This window comes from Xiphophorus hellerii, chromosome 20 (assembly GCF_003331165.1).
Source record: "Xiphophorus hellerii strain 12219 chromosome 20, Xiphophorus_hellerii-4.1, whole genome shotgun sequence".
In the NCBI taxonomy this organism is placed as follows: domain Eukaryota; kingdom Metazoa; phylum Chordata; class Actinopteri; order Cyprinodontiformes; family Poeciliidae; genus Xiphophorus; species Xiphophorus hellerii.
In genome coordinates this window covers 11,162,904-11,183,646 of record NC_045691.1, presented here as the reverse complement: position 1 = coordinate 11,183,646, position 20,743 = coordinate 11,162,904, and the positions used below count along the sequence as shown (strand labels likewise).

General features: G+C 38.6%; 1 protein-coding gene across 4 annotated transcripts in view; it reads left to right on the top strand.

Moving 5' to 3' along the window:
* Positions 1–18,517, top strand: part of arhgap40 (Rho GTPase activating protein 40) — a 28,576-nt gene extending 10,059 nt beyond the window's left edge. For 3 of the 4 annotated variants that reach the window (XM_032549897.1, XM_032549896.1, XM_032549895.1), the window contains 14 exons: positions 3,487–3,707; positions 5,369–5,589; positions 6,104–6,182; positions 6,597–6,745; positions 7,773–7,938; positions 8,197–8,288; positions 8,543–8,620; positions 9,345–9,504; positions 10,196–10,278; positions 14,046–14,252; positions 14,702–14,827; positions 14,948–15,099; positions 15,305–15,360; positions 15,809–18,517. In XM_032549897.1, the coding sequence (XP_032405788.1) occupies positions 3,506–3,707; positions 5,369–5,589; positions 6,104–6,182; positions 6,597–6,745; positions 7,773–7,938; positions 8,197–8,288; positions 8,543–8,620; positions 9,345–9,504; positions 10,196–10,278; positions 14,046–14,252; positions 14,702–14,827; positions 14,948–15,099; positions 15,305–15,360; positions 15,809–15,915 (1,878 nt within the window). In that variant the 5' untranslated portion in view covers positions 3,487–3,505 and the 3' untranslated portion in view covers positions 15,916–18,517. Of the gene's footprint in view, positions 1–442; positions 1,045–3,486; positions 3,708–5,368; positions 5,590–6,103; positions 6,183–6,596; positions 6,746–7,772; positions 7,939–8,196; positions 8,289–8,542; positions 8,621–9,344; positions 9,505–10,195; positions 10,279–14,045; positions 14,253–14,701; positions 14,828–14,947; positions 15,100–15,304; positions 15,361–15,808 lie in introns of those variants that run through there. The other variant, XM_032549894.1, reaches the window with a different exon arrangement.
* The last annotated feature ends 2,226 nt before the right edge of the window (positions 18,518–20,743 follow it).

The following is a 20,743-nucleotide window of genomic DNA, read 5'->3' as shown; positions in this document are numbered from 1 at the left end:
TCAGTGGCTTGGTGATGTTACCGGGAACAGCAGTATTCTCTCAGGTAGTGTTGACAGACCTGTAGTACTTGTAGGAACTTGAGAAACTTTTCCTTGCAAATGTACCTCTAACGGCTTCATAGTTGTTTACATACATCACCTGGACATTCTGCAACCTTAGAGACATTTTTCAGTTGTTTATTTAGTTTCAGGTATGAGATTGAGCAAGAATATTTGCCATGAGATCATAGACTTAGTACATTTTGTGTCTGTCTGCATATAAGGTAACAGTTTGATTCAACTCATACCATGGTTAGGTGTCACCTTTTAGGTATGTGGATTGTTAATGTTGATTAGACATTTCTCAATGAAAAGTTTAAAATTATTAAAAGGTTTTTAAGTCCTCTGACTTCATATTTTGATTTTTTTGATTAATACAACTGATAACATAAAGTAAGGCATTGTTCCCTTGATGAATGAGCTCATGAAAAGCTGTCACTGAGAAAGACTAAAAACCTTCTTGAAATGCCGAACATTAAGTCTGTCAGTTTTCATCCTTGTTTTGAGATAGTTTGTGGTCATTAGTGAAACAAGGCTTGTCTTTGTTGTGCTCCAGTCACAGAGTTTATAGCGAGGCAGGTTACAGATTCCAGTTTGAACCAGAGAGCGAACCAGAGAGGGCGTGTTTCCACTCAAAAGTGGCAGGGGGAAGGGACAGGTGTGAATGTTTTCATGGTAGGAGCCTCGACACTCGCTCTATTGCATTCCAACCTGCATCACTTCATACTACAGCTCAAAGGAACCCGAACCACTGACAGATGTAGATCACTCTCACATGGTGCCCGGTCAGCGACGCTGGATAAAGCTAGATTTTGTACAGAGATTGTAATTCCCGGATTGCTTTGGTCGTGTGGACATGGGAGGCAAAGAGGAGGTAGTGCTGAGCAGAATGGAGCCCAAGATGCAGTTTTCACACACCAGGTTAAATAGTTTCAAGCTTGGGCTAACTCATAGCATGTGGGAAAAAAAGCATGTGAAGAAGACAAGCAGCAAAAAAAAAGCCAGGTGGGTGTTCTAAGGAGAGTTATTTCTGGAAAATGTTAGGCTAAATTTATACATGTGTTTGGTTTGGATGAATCTCTGTTATACAAGTGAAGTTGCATAGATGATAGCTGGGAAGATGTGACATGAAGCAAAAGAAGTGCAACATGAGAAGAAAGCCCAGCTGTAATGTTCAAAATTTAAATTGTGTACTCTATTTTATCCAGTCATGTACTTAAATAGATGACAAGTTGTTGTTACATAATGACTTCAGAGGTTATTAGAGAAATATTATGATCCAGGTGTTGAAACCTTAAACTTATTTGGTGGTGGGGGATGTTATTATTTTTATGTCTGAGTTTTTTTATGCATATTGGTCTTATATTCTTATTCAAATTTCACAAGCCCTGTTTATAGCTTATCTTAATTTTTTGTGCTGTTTCTTTTGTTTTCTTTTATACACTAAGAATTATACTCTATTTTTAGCCTAACTATTGCAGGAATCGTGATCAAAGTTGGGAAAACACTAATTAGCAGTGTCATTTAAATCTAGATTTAATTTTGGATTATAATTACTTATGACTATGTGTCTAACAATTTAATCATGTGTCCTACAATGTGTCTAACCTTTTAATCATGCAATCATTTAATCATGCAATGTTATTTAAGAGTAAAGAATGTGACTGCAGTTTCTGCTGGTCATCTTTACTTATTGTAAAGAGAACAATAGTGTCTAAAAATAGCATAAAAATAAACTGAACAGCTGGAATGATTATTATTTCTTAAAAAATTGAAGTTACAAATGTAATATAGATTTATTTTTAAAAAAGAGATAAACAGATACATTTTCCTTTCAATTAATTTATTTTAATGCTATGATTGTTGATTAATTTAATTAACAATCAGAGCATTACAAATGTAATAGTTCTTGAAATAATTACTTAAATTAATTGACTGGGTCAGTGTAATTGCTACAAATCCGGTTCATGAAAACTGCATCATGTTTGTACTGACTTTAAAGGTGGCTTAAACAAAACTTGAGTTTTTTTAATCTTCTTATACTTAATTTTTTCTTTTTATTTAAATAGATACGATCAGATTGAATTGTGTGACTTTATTATCATAGTTATGACTAAAGTTTCTCTTTGGCTGAAAAAGTTAAAATCTGCTTATTGCTGATAGAAAATGCTAGTAGTTAGCATTTTCTCAAAAGTGAGAGGTTTGTAATGCAATCATAGTGGCTTATGAAATGCTTACTGAATGCCTTACTGCTAAAAGTTAATCAAAGTTGAGTATCTTGTACACTTCAATTGTGCTTTTCAAGCCTTCTAATCTGATTGCTGTTTAGTTACTTTTAGTCAGCTCATTGTGTGGGGGGATTATATATCATGGAAAAAGGGTGTTTTCATTGGCTGATGAGATAAAACCTGCTCAAAAATTTTCACTATTTAATAGTCCATTTACTGGCTTGACTGACTTCCTAATAACTTCAGTTTAGAGTAAAGGAAAAATAGCAGCTTTTTGTTTTTACTAGAAAATAGCCTTCTTTATAATATATAAAGCAGGCTTACCATTGTTAGTTCTGTTAGCCTATTCATCATTACTTTGATATCTAACAAACGTTTTATTGAAAATTTAATTCTGTTGAAACTCAAGCTCTAAGTATCTTCCCCCCTCCATTTCTGCCACCATGAAACTGATTTAACTAACTTGATTGCATCTTGCATCTTGCTTTGGTTCACTTGCAGCTGTTGTTGAAATGTATGCGGATCGTCCTAAGAACACAATAGAAAGTATGCCAGTTATTCTCTGCCTCTCATTCCAGACATAGCTGTAATTGCATTGCTTCTCAGAAACACTATGGTTTGGACTGTTGCCTGAGATTTGCTGAATCAAAGAGTGACTGACTGAGTGGCGCATCAGCAGAGTGAATCAGCAGACCGTTTCCTGTGTCTGATCAGGAGGTCACATTTTAATGCCTGGAAGTCTGCCCCATTGCTGGTGGGATGCTTTTGAAAAGACCCTTACTTTAGCAGTGCATTTGTTAAAACAAGACACTTTTAAGCAAATTATGTGTCTACAAATCCTAATTACAGGTTTCAGCTTATATTTTTACAGCTTCTGTTGTGGGGAAATATGTGTGTAAGATGGAGGGTGTGACCTTAAGGAAGGCGATTTCATGTTGTTACAGTGACATCTAGTGGATTTTTGTGGTACTTTTCCTCCAAGCCACATTTTGCAAGAACAATAGAGATCCCCCTTTGTGTCCGCTCTCGCCATCTCTCTCCTCTCTCCGCTCCCTACCTTTTGTCTCTCCATCTTTCTGGTCTCTCCAGGCTAATCCATCTTCTCTTCTCCGCCTCTATCTCTTTCATTTTCTTTGTGTTTTTATGTGCCTTGGTGTCTCAGCTCATTTGTTTGCATGCATGCGTGTGACTTCTTTACGTGTGTGTATGTCTGCACCAGAGATCCCAGCCCCACCGAGATGAGCGTGGAGCCCTGGGCCAGCCCGCAGGACCAGGCAGCCGCTGAGCACACTCGCAGCAAAATCTCACCAGCAGCACAGGAGCAGGAGCAGCCGGATAAACTGTGCCTGGAATCATTCTGGAGCGAGGTTGAGACCATCCGACAGGGGTGTGGTGAGGCGGATCTCGACCCCACCAGGAGAGACTCCAGACAGTCAGAAGGTAATCACTGTGATTCTGCTGCAGGTCTCCTTAAGGATGGAGAGGAAGAGGAGAAGCAGGATATATTTTTTATTTGTCAGCACTTGTAACGAAATAGTCTTTCTGAGATCCTCTGAGCATCCATATTGTGCATTTACCATGGCAACGTAACAGGATGTTTGCCTCATATCAGTGATGAACACTATCAAACACACTGAAGAAAAGGAGCATTCGAGCAGAGGACAAACGGCCAGTCACAAATGCTAATTTAATTAATGTAAATTTATATTATCTATTCAAATGATTAGACCTATTTTTTGGCTTTCAATTTATTCTTTTGATGTTATGTTTTTATTGATTACTACTAAGTTAACTTACTGCACAAAAACACTCAGTTAGTATTTCAACTGAGGTTAAACTACTTTGTATAGACTGTATTTAGAGTTCAAGACAACTTCCTATTTACATATTACTACTTTCAAATAATCCATGAACAGTTTGATGCTGGATTCTTAAATTATTTTGCAAAAAGACAAACTCTTTATTCTCACTATTTGGAGACATTTTACATAATTTTTACATGATGTGTACTTGTATAAAGTAGGCACAGGTCTGTTTACAAAGATTTGAATTTAAATTGATTAATTTCAGTTAACTTATAAAGTTCAAAAGTATAATACAAACCAGTGAAATAAGGTGTATAATGCTAATTGGTCAAGTTGTCTGAGGAACATTTGGCATCATCCTGTTGCATAATGTGTGCTCATTTAAACAGTTACATTTTCAAAAGGACTAACATTTTTATGCTGTTTCAGTAGTTTTGGTGATGATGATAATTTATTTCAGACAGACATTTCACCAACAAAACATAATAATATAATAATAATAATAAAGACTTTCATGTTTCCAAGTGCAAATACAATAGCCTTACTATCAAATTACATTCTCAAATACATGTAAATGCACCACTTATTCGGTGACTTTAAGTCTGAAAAGGAGTGTAATGAAGTTTAACTTATATAATCATACCCCTTTTCCATTCATTAATTCATAGCATAAATACTCTTCCTTGTTTCTAGTATTCAATGCTTTCAGTAGTTTTAAATGCTTTTAGAATGAGGTGCTGGAAACACTTACAAGACAATTGGCTGTTTATCTGTATTCTGATATCCCAAACATAGACATGTCCTGGTTTAGAAACAATGGGAGCGCCAACAATCGCTCCTATTAAAGTTTTGAAACGGTAGGTGTAAGCCACCAACTGGAGGTTGTGTAGCCAACCAGAGAGTCAACTAATTAACCAGCTAATATTGGCTTGCTTTATTTACGTTACTCTTTAAAGAGCAAAATGACAGAAAGGTGTAATTTTCTGTACGGTAAGTGTGTTTATTTGAAAACGAATACTACTTTTAGCAGGAGTTTGTACTATATTTTTGCTTAACTCAAAAATTTGTTTTAGATAGCATTATAACAATAGTTAGAATAAGTATGTTGTATTCATGCGGCTGCAGGAATAATAATTGCATGTCTGTTTTAAATAACAGCAGTTAAATTGTTTTCTGGAATCTCATACTGTACAGTTACTAATGTTCTTCATGCTCAAACATTTCTTCATCTTCCTCATATCCATTTCTTTTGGAACGTATTTACATCGCCATGCCTTCTTTGTCTTCGTGTTTTAGAGGGGGAACAGGAGGAGCAGTGGCTGGCCGATGCTGGTTTATCGACCCTTATCAGCGAGGACAGCGAGGATGTAGACAAGGCCGTGCTGCTCTCCACTCTGACCCGGACGCAGGCAGAAGCTGTTCAGCGTCGCCTGGATTCCTACACGTTATCCCGCCGCAAAAAGAACAAGCTGCCGCCCAGAGACGTTCGGGACATCTTCAGCTCTCCCATTGCTCAGGTAACAACGCAGAGAGCATCAAACAGCTGGAATGGCTTTTTTTTTTTTTACTTATTCTGTGCTCCACATTAAAACACTCACACCAATGTCTATTTTCAGCATTACTATGAAAAGTTTGACATCAAAGCTTTTAGATTTATGGCACAAGAAAGCCTGTTTGTGTCATAGGCACTAACACAAAAAACAAGCTGAAAAGAAATCATGCATCTAATTTTATCATTAATTGTGAAGCATCAGAGACTTTTTACTCCAGTGTTTTGTTCTGTACACCAAGACTGACCTATAACAATAAAGGCAAATCACACTGTAAAGGCCACTCTTTGTCCTCTGGGCTTTCTATTCGACAGAAGGACAGGAACCAGATTCCTCAGATCATTATCAGTGCTTTATCAAAGGAAACAGCCTGTATTCCTGTGTGCATTTACTTCCCTGCAGCAAATCAAGTAATACAAAATTGATATTTAAAACTGTGGATGAAGGATTTTTGTAGTAAGTCAAACCTCTGTCCCTCCAGGCCCTGCTGCCAGAGTCTCAGAACAGCAAAGACCTTCCTCAGAACAGTATGGCATCAGTTGCCAAAATGCCTTTCTCAGGTAAGAACATTATAATCAGTTGAAGGGGAAAAAAGAAGATATATAATCCATTCTAAAGGATGTACCACGATGCAGATGTCTTACAAATTATTTAGAGCTTCCTGAAACATTTCAGTGAACTTAAGGTCTTCTGATTTTACTGGTTCAGATTAATCCATGTTTTACCTTTCAAGGTTTTGTGCCCCTGTGATGGGCAAAAAATACTTTAATTACTATACAATCAATTTATTATAAAAAATGACTGATGTATAGTTCATACTTCTTATCTCGTACACTTTGTTCTGTTTGTATGATGAATTTTCCTTCCTTGTACACCCTTGTATCGCACATGCATTCTGGGTATTTTTCCTTTCAGACAGTACTGCAGCAGACATCCTTCACTAAAATAATAAACCAGCATGTTTGTGTGTTTAGGAGTGACACCGGAGCATCAGCGGGCTGCCCCTAAGGAGGAATTCCTCATCACTGACATTGCTTACTGTGAACAAGCCGTGATTTTCATTAAGCAGGCCAATTTTCCACTGAACAACATCCCATACCGGAAAGAAGACGGCACCCTGCCTGTGAGCTTGCTTTTTATTTTCTTTGGAATCCTTTTCTTTTAAGGAAGTCTTTTTAACATGCCATTTCCGTCTGGAAAGTTTACCTGCTCCAATTAAATGTAAGAAAAACAAATACTTTAAAGTAAAATGTCAACTGGAAATCATGACAAGTACCTAATGGCTTTTAGCCAGGCTGAGACCTGTGTTTTGAAAGAAACTATTTAAAAAGTAATTAACGTTAGCACATTATACCATTATGTACTACTGCACTGTTTTCACTGGCTCTATAACTGGATTTTCCACTGAAAATCCAGTTTTAAAATCAATAAAAACTAAATATATAACATCAGAATGGAGATTTTAAACCAATTTTGTGCAAATTAATTTAATTTATTAAATGTATGTTTGAGCTTTTTTACGTTAATGGTTTAACTGGGAGAGCTACTATTTTTGTGCTTAGTGTTAATATATTAACATTTTAAAATTTAAACTCAGTCAGAATTTTTACTATGTCCCAGTCAAAAAGCTATAGTTTAAGATTTGTATGTTCTTGTTTACTTCAAAATCTATTTGTGTCTGTTTAGCTAAACTAGAACTCACTAGTCGCTACTAAATGTATTGAAGAATTGTATTCAGTTTTACAGAAATTACTCTGGGCTACATTCCCAGCTTGGATAAATGGGATTTTGAATCATAAAGGGTTTAAATTCTTATGCAAATTTGACAATAATATTCACGAATATTGCTGCAAGTCATTTTTAATCTACCCCAGGCCAGGATTAGATAATGAGGTTAAGATCTTAAGAAATTTGCGGAAAACAAAGGAAGAGTTGTTGCGTCAGAGTCCAGCGGATTTATGTTTTTCTATTTCAGGCTAAATAGATTTCCTCTGAGCAAGAGCTGAGTTATCGGGCTTTGATTAACTGATGGTGTTTAATATGACTGTATTCCTCTCTTCTTGTCATTTCTTATTTTTTATGCATTGTTTATGCTTTCTCTGTCTCAATTTTTATTTTTCTTTCTTTGCAGTCCACTTTAATGCCCATAGCGGGTGATCTGCCCTAAGTGTCGCCTCGGAGTAACTCGTATTCAAGATCTCTCCCTCGCTGACATGAAGAAGGTTCGTCAGTTGGCTCTTATCGACATGACGGCACTCTGCGACCTCTTGGAGCTAGAGGTTAAAAGGCACAAAACTGGAAAAAGGAAAATCGCAGGTGTGACAGCTCTGCTGAATTTAATGCTCACAAGAAACAAATATTGAAACTGACTCTATAGATAGGTTTTATCATCTCTTTGTTTAAAGATAAAATCTTTGCGTTTTTAGTTAGAAATTTGTTTACTTTTAGTAAAGATAGTTGCTAAATATGAAAAGTAATAATATATAAGAGAAAACCCAGCTCACTCTTTTCTTCTGTTGTTTTGGACTAAGTTTTTTGTACGAATCTCATGGTTGATGTTTCAATCTGTTACAGAGAGCCCACTGTTTGGGGTACCACTGGCCACGCTGCTGGAAACTGATCAGAAAATCAAACCAATCACCTCAATTCCTCTCTTCCTGCACACGGTATGTGTCTGTCTACTGTTCATGCATAACTCCGCTTTTTCCTTTGTTGCTTTGTATAGGAATAATTTTGGAAGCAATTTGCCTCTACTGGCACACAAATGAACCAGAAAACTTTAAAAATCCGAGTGATCTCTGTACATTTAGTGGTTTGACCACACCCTGTCTGTAGAGGCAGTTACTGACTCTAACCAGTAGAGGTGAGCAGGAGATTCACAAATTTTGATGTCTGGTTCTGCTGATGTTTCTTTGTGCAGCTGCTGTCGTTTCTGGAAAAGAAAGGAGTCGATTCAGAGGGGATCCTGCGGGTTCCAGGATCTCAATCCAGGATAAAGGTACAAGATCTTATCCATGAAGTGACTCTCAGGGTTGTCAGAATACTGATTATTTCTATGAAATGTCAAAAATGCTTGAATGTCAATTGGTTTTTTAAAGATTAACTACATCTGACATTTACCGTAAGAAGGCCCAGTAAGACAGAATCAATTATACTCTATTTAGCAGCTGCAGCCAAGTGGCCCTTTACCATCCTGTACTTATTCTCTCTATTATAATACAGCAGTTAAATGAGACCAGCCACCAGAGGGCGCCAATTGACACTAAATCACTGAAAGAGAGAATAACCAAGAATGACTGATAACCTAAAAGTGGATTTGAAAACAATGCTGTCTTTGATACATTTATTAATTATAGAATTTTTCATTTGTACTACACATCATCGACTAAACTCAATATATGATATTGTCCCTGTTTGAAGACTGCTCTTTATGAACCTTCACAACTACATAAAAATAATGTGGTATTCCACTTAACTAAAGTCGTTGCCATTTTAGAAGAGTTTTCAAAACTAGATATTAAAAGACAGTTTTTATAGAACATTGTAAGAGAAATCAAATAAGACAGTAAACTTTTTTTCTATTTAAAGCAATTAAACCAAAAACAGGAAAAACACAGAGCACACAGATTTGCAAGACATAACTTTACCTACTTTACCTACACTTCTCTGTTTATTTTCATATTTCGTGTTTTTATGATGCTGATATCACTCGCTGTCTGCAGCTGCTACAGCAGAATCTGGAGGCCAATTTTTACAAAGGCCGTTTCAACTGGGATGAAGTGAGTCCAAATGATGCTGCTGCCCTCTTGAAGAAGTTTATCCGAGAGCTTCCTGACCCGCTGCTCACTGCAGAATACCTCAACACCTTCAGCGCCGTCAGAGGTCAGTGGGCTTTAATCAGCAGATCTTACTGGGTCTGTTGCATATTTGTAATTCATATTATGTTCCTTTTAAGATAGTGAACAGTACCAGAAAAATGCAAACACTTATTTTATTTGATAGTGTCTCATATGTTACTGTATAATATAATGATATGCAATATTTCTTCTTTCACTTACCCGCACAATAATCTGATGGCCACATTTCCTGACTTCTGGTCTGGGTTTTTGTCATCACTTGCCTCTCCTTTATTGTGATGGCGATCCTTTGTAGTCCTTATCTTTTCTGTTTCAGCTTAGAAATCAATCTTAAGATGAACAAGTTGATATCTTTAAAATACATCCAGTTCCCCACAAATACAAAAATGCACAGCATCTTCAAAATTCAGCTTTTTTTTCCACAGGGGTTTAACTTTAATTAAAAAAAAACAGATTAATATTAATTTCATCTGACTAATGGCAGCTGAGCTGTGGTTTGTAAGCAGGATCAGTGTAAGTGATAAATGACTCATGACCACAAAGACATAAGCTAACAATCCTAATGGCTGCCGGTCACAATGCCATTAATCTCTGGACATCCTATTACTCTTAGTCAAACACAGAGGAAATGAGCAGTGCCTGAGCGGGGTGTGTGTGTGTGTGTGTGTGTGTGTGTGTTTGTTCAGTCTTTCTTACCTTGTTGTTTTGTTCTCCAGACATCACAGAACTGAGGCAGAAACTGCACATGTTGAACCTGCTCATCCTGCTGCTCCCTGAGCCCAACAGGAGCACACTGAAGGTAAACACATCACAACTCCTGAAGACTTTGATTGATGACTTCACAAAGAAAAACACATAACATTTGTTCATTCAAGTGTCGTTCTTTTGAGATATTAGTTTGGTGCTGTCACAACATCTAGCTTGATAGACAGGGAGATGGGTCTGGAGAGGTATAGACAAAGTAAATAGACTTAAGGAACTTTTTTCTATTTGAGGAATTTATTTCACTTGTGTAAAAGATTAATCCATCCATTTAAATTGTTTTTGTATGAGTAAAAATCTGCAGTGTGGCATACATTTGTACAATCTCAGTATTCAACAAAAATATACCAATTACCTGTTTCCCTGTTTGTCCAGACCTACCCTCCTTTTTACATTTGATAACTTGTAAAGTTCCTAATTTGAACGTTGTGTTTGCAACAATAATGGAGTGTCTGTAGGGAGTAAAATAGTCTCAATGTTCTTTTTAGTCAATAACCGCAATGTGAACTTTTAAATAATAAGTATGCTGGCTGTAACCCACTGCAGTGTTTTTGGCAGAAACATGACCCATTTAACCAAAGCATGTTTCATAATGTCTGTTTTAAACGTAAAACATTATATAAGACTCTGTTATATAATGTTTTACATCTGTCGTGACCAGCTTTTACTAATCCAGCTGTGTAGTCAATTTTATGTATAGCAAATGAGAGGAGCACAAAAACCTATGAGGGGCCGTTTAGGACAAAATTTACGTTTTGTCTCTCACACACTACCAAAAACTCTCGCATACTCCAAAAAAGTAGCCACGCACACTCCAAAAAATTACGTTTTGTCTCTCACACACTACCAAAAACTCTCGCATACTCCAAAAAAGTAGCCACGCACACTCCAAAAAATTACGTTTTGTCTCTCACACACTACCAAAAACTCTCGCATACTCCAAAAAAGTAGCCACGCACACTCCAAAAAATTACGTTTTGTCTCTCACACACTACCAAAAACTCTCGCATACTCCAAAAAAGTAGCCACGCACACTCCAAAAAATTACGTTTTGTCTCTCACACACTACCAAAAACTCTCGCATACTCCAAAAAAGTAGCCACGCACACTCCAAAAAATTACGTTTTGTCTCTCACACACTACCAAAAACTCTCGCATACTCAAAAAAATTACATTTTGTCTCTCACACACTACCAAAAACTCACGCATACTCAAAAAAATAGCCACGCACACTCAAAAATTACTCACGCACATTCAAAAAATACTCAAATTGCGTATACACACACTACTAAAATGTCACACACACACACACAAACGTTAACTTTCTCGCTCACATACACTACTATCAGCTCGCTCACATACACTGTACTAACAGCTCGCACATTCACAAACGTTAACTTTCTCGCTCACATACACTACTACCAGCTCGCGCACATACACCCAAACGTTAACTTTCTCGCTCACATACACTGCTAACAGCTCGCGCACACACACCCAAACGTTAACTTTCTCGCTCACATACACTGCTAACAGCTCGCACATTCACAAACGTTAACTTTCTCGCACACATACACTGCTAACAGCTCGCACACACACAGACGTTTATCTCTCACATACACAAGACTAAAGTTGAACACACACACAGTACTAAGACTCGTTTTATGAATGTGTGAGAGCGACACTCTTTATGAATGTGTGAGAGCGACACTCTTTATGAATGTGTGAGAGCCAGACTCTTTTTGAATGTGTGAGAGCGACACTCTTTTTGAATGTGTGAGAGTTGTCACGAAAGAGGCGGGGCATAATTTTTGGATCAAACTGCGCATGCGTAGATCCTAAACTATAAGTTTCGATTGTTGACTCACTGTATGTTCTATTACTTAGTATATTTGTGCTTTTAAATATATATAGAACGTTTAACTTTCTTGTAGATTAATTGTGCTATAGAAATAAATGAATCTGATTGATTGATTAAAAATAGCAAAATTGCTGTAGTACAATCTGTCCACTGGGTGCCAGATTGTAGCACTGCGGGCAGTCGTTGAATCGTTTAATGCGCCTGTCAAAGTGCTGGTTGCCTCCGGAGAAGATAGAATGGTGTTTAAAATGGCAGCTGCCTGACCAATTCTCTCTCGTTTCGAATTAGAGTTAGCCATGTTCGGTATAGCAAACTCTTTCTTCTTCGGCACTAGTTGGCGCCGGTTAATAATTCCTGTAATACTGGCACCCAGTGGACAGATTGTACTACAGCAATTTTGCTATTTTTAATCAATCAATCAGATTCATTTATTTCTATAGCACAATTAATCTACAAGAAAGTTAAACGTTCTATATATATTTAAAAGCACAAATATACTAAGTAATAGAACATACAGTGAGTCAACAATCGAAACTTATAGTTTAGGATCTACGCATGCGCAGTTTGATCCAAAAATTATGCCCCGCCTCTTCCGTGACAACTCTCACACATTCAAAAAGAGTGTCGCTCTCACACATTCAAAAAGAGTCTGGCTCTCACACATTCATAAAGAGTGTCGCTCTCACACATTCATAAAACGAGTCTTAGTACTGTGTGTGTGTTCAACTTTAGTCTTGTGTATGTGAGAGATAAACGTCTGTGTGTGTGCGAGCTGTTAGCAGTGTATGTGTGCGAGAAAGTTAACGTTTGTGAATGTGCGAGCTGTTAGCAGTGTATGTGAGCGAGAAAGTTAACGTTTGGGTGTATGTGCGCGAGCTGTTAGCAGTGTATGTGAGCGAGAAAGTTAACGTTTGTGTGTATGTGCGCGAGCTGGTAGTAGTGTATGTGAGCGAGAAAGTTAACGTTTGTGAATGTGCGAGCTGTTAGTACAGTGTATGTGAGCGAGCTGATAGTAGTGTATGTGAGCGAGAAAGTTAACGTTTGTGTGTGTGTGTGTGACATTTTAGTAGTGTGTGTATACGCAATTTGAGTATTTTTTGAATGTGCGTGAGTAATTTTTGAGTGTGCGTGGCTATTTTTTTGAGTATGCGTGAGTTTTTGGTAGTGTGTGAGAGACAAAATGTAATTTTTTTGAGTATGCGAGAGTTTTTGGTAGTGTGAGAGACAAAACGTAATTTTTTGGAGTGTGCGTGGCTACTTTTTTGGAGTATGCGAGAGTTTTTGGTAGTGTGTGAGAGACAAAACGTAATTTTTTGGAGTGTGCGTGGCTACTTTTTTGGAGTATGCGAGAGTTTTTGGTAGTGTGTGAGAGACAAAACGTAATTTTTTGGAGTGTGCGTGGCTACTTTTTTGGAGTATGCGAGAGTTTTTGGTAGTGTGTGAGAGACAAAACGTAATTTTTTGGAGTGTGCGTGGCTACTTTTTTGGAGTATGCGAGAGTTTTTGGTAGTGTGTGAGAGACAAAACGTAATTTTTTGGAGTGTGCGTGGCTACTTTTTTGGAGTATGCGAGAGTTTTTGGTAGTGTGTGAGAGACAAAACGTAATTTTTTGGAGTGTGCGTGGCTACTTTTTTGGAGTATGCGAGAGTTTTTGGTAGTGTGTGAGAGACAAAACGTAATTTTTTGGAGTGTGCGTGGCTACTTTTTTGGAGTATGCAAGAGTTTTTGGTAGTGTGTGAGAGACAAAACGTAAATTTTGTCCTAAACGGCCCCTCATAAAAACCACCTGCACCAACCACTTCAACTCCACTTGAAGCAGCTGAAAATAACTTAAGCCTTAACAAACCAGTTTAGCAGAGTTGATAGGATTCCTTCTCCTAAACAGTTCACTGTAACTTCATCCCTGCCTCATTTAATTGGGCTCATTTATGTTTCGCTTCTGTCAGGCCCTGCTGGAGTTCCTCAGTAAGGTGGTCAACAGAGAGAAGAAGAACAGGATGAACCTGTGGGCTGTGGCAACCATCATGGCTCCCAACCTCTTCCTCCATAAGGCCGTCCCGAGCCGACTGACAGATGGGGCAGAGAAAGGACAGGCGGAGAAAGCAGCTGATGTGATGAGGCTTCTCATTCGTTACCAAGACCTCCTCTGGACGGTAAGAAGAATTATTTACATTAGCCATGACACACCGGTTGTCCAGTGTGATTACACCAGCGTAGTTTGTAATAGGATTCTAAAAGCTACAAGCTGTTTTAAAGCTTACAATTCTTGAGAAAAGTTTTAGTTTATATTTGGCATTTTATTTCACTTTCATATAACTAGGAATATCCTATATATTAACAGAAACCTGTTTCTGCAGCAGATGGAAGGCAGTTTGAACCTTGTCAATAAACTTCCTCAGAGTAGAAGTGTGATGTCATCTGCATAAAGAAGCACTTTTTCTGTAGATTGGTTCTCTACATTGTTGTTAGTAAAAGTGGAAATAAAATGGAGCCTTGGATTAAGCCTAGGTGGACTTCTTTTTAAATGTAGATAAAGTGTTTGTAATCTTCATACAGTGTTTATTTGTAGGAATGCTGATTCATGTTGCCCTTCTCTCTTCAGGTCCCTAACTTCCTCATGAGCCAGGTGCGTCGGCTAAATGAGAACAGTAACCGTCGCTATCAGTTCAAGAACCTGCTGAGAAAGATCCAGCCGGACAGCAGAGAAAAACCAGAGAAAAACTCAGAGGTGAGCTTGTTTAGTAGCTCTGTTGATTTTAAAACATTGTATAACCATCTGAATCCCTTACAACGTTTAGGTTGTACTCCGATGTTCCATCCGAGGTAAATATTTGTTTCTGTTCTTTAGCCACGTCGTACTATAAAAATCCAGGTGGGAGATCTGGTGAACGGCACGATGGAGTTCCAGCTCAACATTAACTGCAGGACCTCGGACCTGCTCGCCCAGTTTTACCGCCAGTTCCTCCGCAGCCCAGAAAATGGAAAGGGGAAAATGCGAAGGTATGAGGCTTATTTAGATTTTAAATTACACTCTGAAGTCATCGAGCTCTGAAACATGAACTAAAATCTAAATCTTCCTGTTAAAATTTAGATTATTTTTGTGTCTTGTGCTCAGTCATTATCATGTCTGCCACCTGATGATTTCTGTAAGAATTTAACTTGTATGCATTATATAACACTTTACATAATTGTTTTCTGTTAACAGAAACGGCTCAGTGGGATACCCAGACTGCGCCCTGTATGAAGTAGGAGGGAATATTGGTGAGTAGTTTTTTTGTTGTTGTTTTTTTGCTCAGATTAAGAGTAGCACTGACATTTGCATGTCTTTCTGCTCACTGAGCTGATGAGAGTTACAAGGTGAATTGTTCAGGAGATAAAGAGACATGAAGTGTGCATCTGCAGTCATCAGAGCAGATAAATGCTTATAGGCATGTCTGTGCATTCCCATAAGTGTTATCTGTGCAACAGAGAGTGTTTTTTTGTCAGTTTTATTGCATCAGAAAAATCTTTAAATTGTATTGTTTGGACTCACTTGAAAGAAAAAATAAATGACTTTTTTTTGTTACTGAAGATTTTAGATCTACAATCTAAACTAAATAACTTTCTTTTTTCCATAGTAGTGACAGTTCAGCTGTCTGCAAATTCAGACAGCTATGAAGTTTGCTGCAAACTCTAATTTGTAGTAAGTGAAGTTTGTGTTTATCTACAGGAGAGCACTGTTTGGACACCGAGACGCATCTCCTGGATCTGTACAACAGTAACCCTGGAGGAGAATGGGTCATCAAAACGAAGCCCAACTTAGGCAGAGGGCAGTGACACGGAGCCTGCTGGACAACTGATGGACAGATCGAGGAACAGATTTCAGAGGAGAGATGAAGACCTCTTCTTAAAAGCTCCTCACAGCTCCTGCTCTTCCTCTGAGCAACAAGCAGGAAGGGGGACAGATGGAGCCGACAGAAGCATTTATCTGCCTGGAGCAGAGCTGAGAAATTCTGATCCCTGCTTTTTGTCTCCCTCTCTGCCTTTCACTTCGCTGCGCTCCATCTTCTCCTCCTCTTTCCTCTCTTTGGACGATCATTTCATTGGTTGCTGCACTGCTGCAAGCAAAAAGCTGCTAACATGACTCATTACTTCAAGCGGAGAACCTGCTGGACAGAAAACAAAACGGAACAGCGAAGAGACGGAGGGAGTAGCCGGACAGTTGGCTTTGACGTATTTTCTCTGAAGCAGTCGTCTCCAGCTACAGGCGAACAGATGGGGATGCAGAGAACCTCTGGCTATCCTGAGCCCTCCACTCGCCTCAACTTCACCTCATGCCAGCTTCTGCTCCACATACACGTTTTTGTGGCTTTACTCCAAAGGGAATACAAGGATGTAGGGGTCTTCTGTATATATTTTAAACAAAAACACCCAAGATGTGTTAGTATTTAGTTAAGGTGAATATTTAAAAGAAAGGCAGTACAAAAAAAAATCTTCCAGCAGATGGAGGTAAAATTTTACAAACAGAAAAACCCATAATGCCTTTATTACTAGAGATGCACCAATAATTCAGTCTGAGATCTAAATCTGACAATTTTTCTTCAGTCAGCTATTATTGGAGGGGAGCTATTATTTCCCCTCCATTTCATTTAATGCATCAAACTAAGGAATTCTCCTATTTTTCATCTATAAATGTGTTAACCAACAGCAAAACTGTTCATGTTCCTTTTTGAGATTATAGAATAAAAATCATACATGAAAGAGGAGATATGTTTTGATGCTTAAATGAAGATGATCTTGTCATTCCTTCATTTTGTCAGTTTCAGTTTCTCTGTAAAAAAAAAAAAAAACCTGCCACACCAGGAAAAGTCTGACTGGTGCATCTCTACTGTATTAATTGACTTTATTGTTCTGCTCCTGCAAAAAGGTAATAATAATTCAGATCATGTCAGAGAAATAAGAGATCCCTCAGTATTACCTGTCAGTTCATGATTTAGAAACAGAAAACCCCTGTAGTCTTTATTTCCTCATGCCAAGCAGGATGAGAAAATGCTAAAGATGGAGGGCAGAAGAAGATAACTATGAAATGCTCTCAAGAGTCATCCAGATCGATTAGTTAATTAGCCTCATCGATCACTTGTATTTCTCAGCTCCTTTTTTGATCTGTGGCATTAAAAGAGAGGAACTGACTGAACTGACACCTTTTATCCATGAAGCTGGCTCAACTTTGGACCTAAAAAGGATTTTGCCTCATCGATGTGTTTGGTGACAGATTTTGCACCTCAAAAGGGAGTTGTTAAGGACACGCTGAAGCTGGTCTTCATTTGTCATTTTTGACTGCATGAATGAAGGAAAATGGTGCCGACGTGACTCTTAAGGCACACTGACAGCTATTATTATTATTATTATTATGAATATTATTTATATGATTGTAATACAGTTGTTGCTTCATTGTGAGTATTGTGTTAGATAGAGATACTTGAGGAAAGCTGGCCCAGACTGGTATCTTTCATACTTTTTAAACAGATCTCTTTAAAGCTGTAAGTTGAATGCTTTTTCTGTGTAAATATGCACACTGTGCCGTGATGAGAAGCAGGACTGTCGCTTCTTGAAGCTTTTCCAAACACACGCAAGCAGCAGATGAATGTTTTAACATTTTGTGCCGATCAGTCAGAAGGTAATTGTTATTGCAGCAGGAGCCATGTTGTGGCGCCGCAGCCATTTTGTACGGGGGGAGTGTCTCTCAGGCTGCACTCGATAAACGTGGTAGTGACAGCAGGCCCCTGCACCAAAATCCATCAACGCCCTCTGCTTCATCTCTGTCAGCTCCCCATAATGGACCATAATGACTGCATCAGAAACGCACAGAGGAATCGCATCTCTCTGATAAAGCAGAGGGTAATAAATGGGTGTTATAAATTCTTCCCCCAACATAGACTCAACAACAGCACTCTGTTTGTGTGTGTATACGTATGTGTGTGTGTGTGTGTGTGATTGGCTTCATTACACATGTCCAACGGACCAGTCGCCGGGTCCTGCCCAGGCACAGTCCGTCGCTTCGGCACAAAGCGAACTGATGGGATGGCCTTCTGCTGAATGGCATGGACAAACCACAAAGTGGTGTCACCTCTTCTCAGTACAGGAAACTCTTTTAGTCTTTGTATATACAGTACATGAATGTGTCTGTGTGGGTGTGTGTGTGTGTGTGTATGTATGAAAGAAGCTCTGAGACAGTATTACTAGCAGAAAATGTAATGAACTTCTTGCCGATTTCTGGTGTAAATCCTAGACGTCCACCAGCAGACGTCTGAATGTATATTTAAACTCTTAACATTGTTTTTAACTTGTCTGTGAAAATACTTTTCTGTAGAAAGAAAAACTTTTGAAAACTGTTCGATTTTTGGCAATAAATGTGAGCCTAATGCTGTGCTAAACATGATTTATTTTTTCATTATAAGTGAAAGGGTATGGTAAGAAGATGATATCAGTAAAAGCCTCATTCATCAACCAGCGTTGCATTTGTACCTCCAGAGAAAACAGAAAAACATGCATGTGTGAAAACAAAGAAGATTTAGAGTGAAGTATTGGTTTATTCTTCTTCTCTAATCAATAGAGAAATTAACCTTGTAATGTGTTTGCGGGTGGAGCAGCCAGAGCTGCTCAGGTCTCTGATTAATCATCAGGAGCGCTCCTGGAAAAAGAACATTGTGACTAACTGCTTCATCAACTTTGATTATTCAAGGTCTCAGATTGTCCATGCATGAACCAGGAAGACAAAAGAACCAAAATGATTGCATAATTCAGCTTCATCCTTACAAAGGCTGAACCCTTACGCAGTTTTAGTGGCGCTGTAAGTTTTACATATTAAATAAACAATATCTTTAGGCGTTTATTTTACAGGTGTGTTCATGTTCTCCCTCCTTGCATGTTGCGTTCTTTCTTTTGCCTTATTGAAAGCAAACCAAATTGCATCCAGCTTCGGCAGCCAGCCTGCCAGACGCAGCCCCCTTCGGCCTGCTGCAGATTTAAATTACTGTAATCAGTGGATGAATAGCAATCAGCAGCCTTGTATGAACTGCTGGCAGAACGCCTGACCCCCGGCTCTCTCCACCAATCACACAGCAGTATCCCATTCATAGCTAATCACCACGTGCGCCGAGAGCTTCACCACTTACCTACCTCACATGTGACGGAGGAAGCTCTTCTTCTCTGTCTTTTTGTATCGTTGCTGACCGGATTGATGGGGGATAACGTTTTGAGAAGAAGCCTCTTCCTGTGGTGGCAGAGTGCCGTCTCTGAGGAAAAGAGTTAAAAATAAAGTCTTTATAGTTTCCTTCTCCAATTTTGAATGTTTCTATTAGTCTGTTATGAAGGATAAAATGTTAATTGGTGTTTAGTTTCTATGGGGTTTTTTTTCTGGTATTACTCTCAAAGTTTTAACATGGGCAGTTGCACAGGATGCCATTAGGGGGTTGGGTGATCACATGGGCAAGTATTAAATAAAAAGGTTTTTATTGCATTTTTTCATGTGCAGTAGGTGAGGAGTTGTCATGTGTTGGCATTAGAGTGAGCAGGTTACAAGGCTAGGCTGCACAGTGGTTCCCCCTCCCACATTGGAGAGGATTTTCTAGTTGTTTAATATTTTTAGGCTTTAGGAGGTGATTGGTGATTTCAATCAAACTAGCTAGAACCAGCCTCAGTGCTATGTTTAGCACTGTGCAAACAGGAAATTTCAAGAAATTACATCTTCACAGGCGGTATCAGTATCTGTTCATGTTTACGTCATGGAAACAGCCATGAGGAGGTTAACAGGTAGAGCTGGTGGGGACACACAATGTCTGGGCAATAGGCTTGTTGGTTGTTGTGAACTGTGTGAAGCTGAAACAGAATAGACACCATATTGTAAAGTAACAAGGAGGTGCAAACTTCCCAGTGAATCCACATGCATGAAAGCATTTCAAAACTTGTTCAATACACATCTGAAAAGAGAGAGATACTTTTTATTTATCCTCTGATTGTATGTGCCTCTTTCTAATGCCGCTCTGGGCACTTGCCAAAAACCTCCACTTATTATGAATATGAAATTTTATCGTATTGAAATCAGACAGAACAGCAGTGGTGGCTTGTTTTAAACAAACATCAATATGGACTGGGGACAAAAATGTATTTAGCACAACTGACCATAGACCTTGCAAAATGTTGTTTTATATTTATATTCTGAATTTTAAAAGAATGAAGATTTAACCCACATCTGGGTGAATAAAGTGGTCAGCTTTAGCAAATGACAGATAAAGAGAGATAAGGCATGGATGGGGAATAAGTGGGGGGTACAAACCCAGTCTACCATGGCTGACGAAGCCTCCGTTTCGTGACTCCCACCCTCCCTTACAGAACCAGTCTCTCTTTCTTGCCCCCTGCCTCCGCCCGACTCCTACCCGCGTTCTCCTCCCTGCCAGGGGTGGATCCCAGCGTTTATCTCCACCATCCAGCCCCAGTGTCTCCTAGCAACAGAACATGGATCATTTAACCGCTCCAACATCCCTCGTTTTATCCAGCCAGTTCAAACATACAATATGCCAACTGCCTTTCATCCATGTTTTGTGTTTTTATTTCCCGTAAATTCTCCTCTGGGTCTGTTCTGTTGGTGTTTTTCTTGTTCTACTTG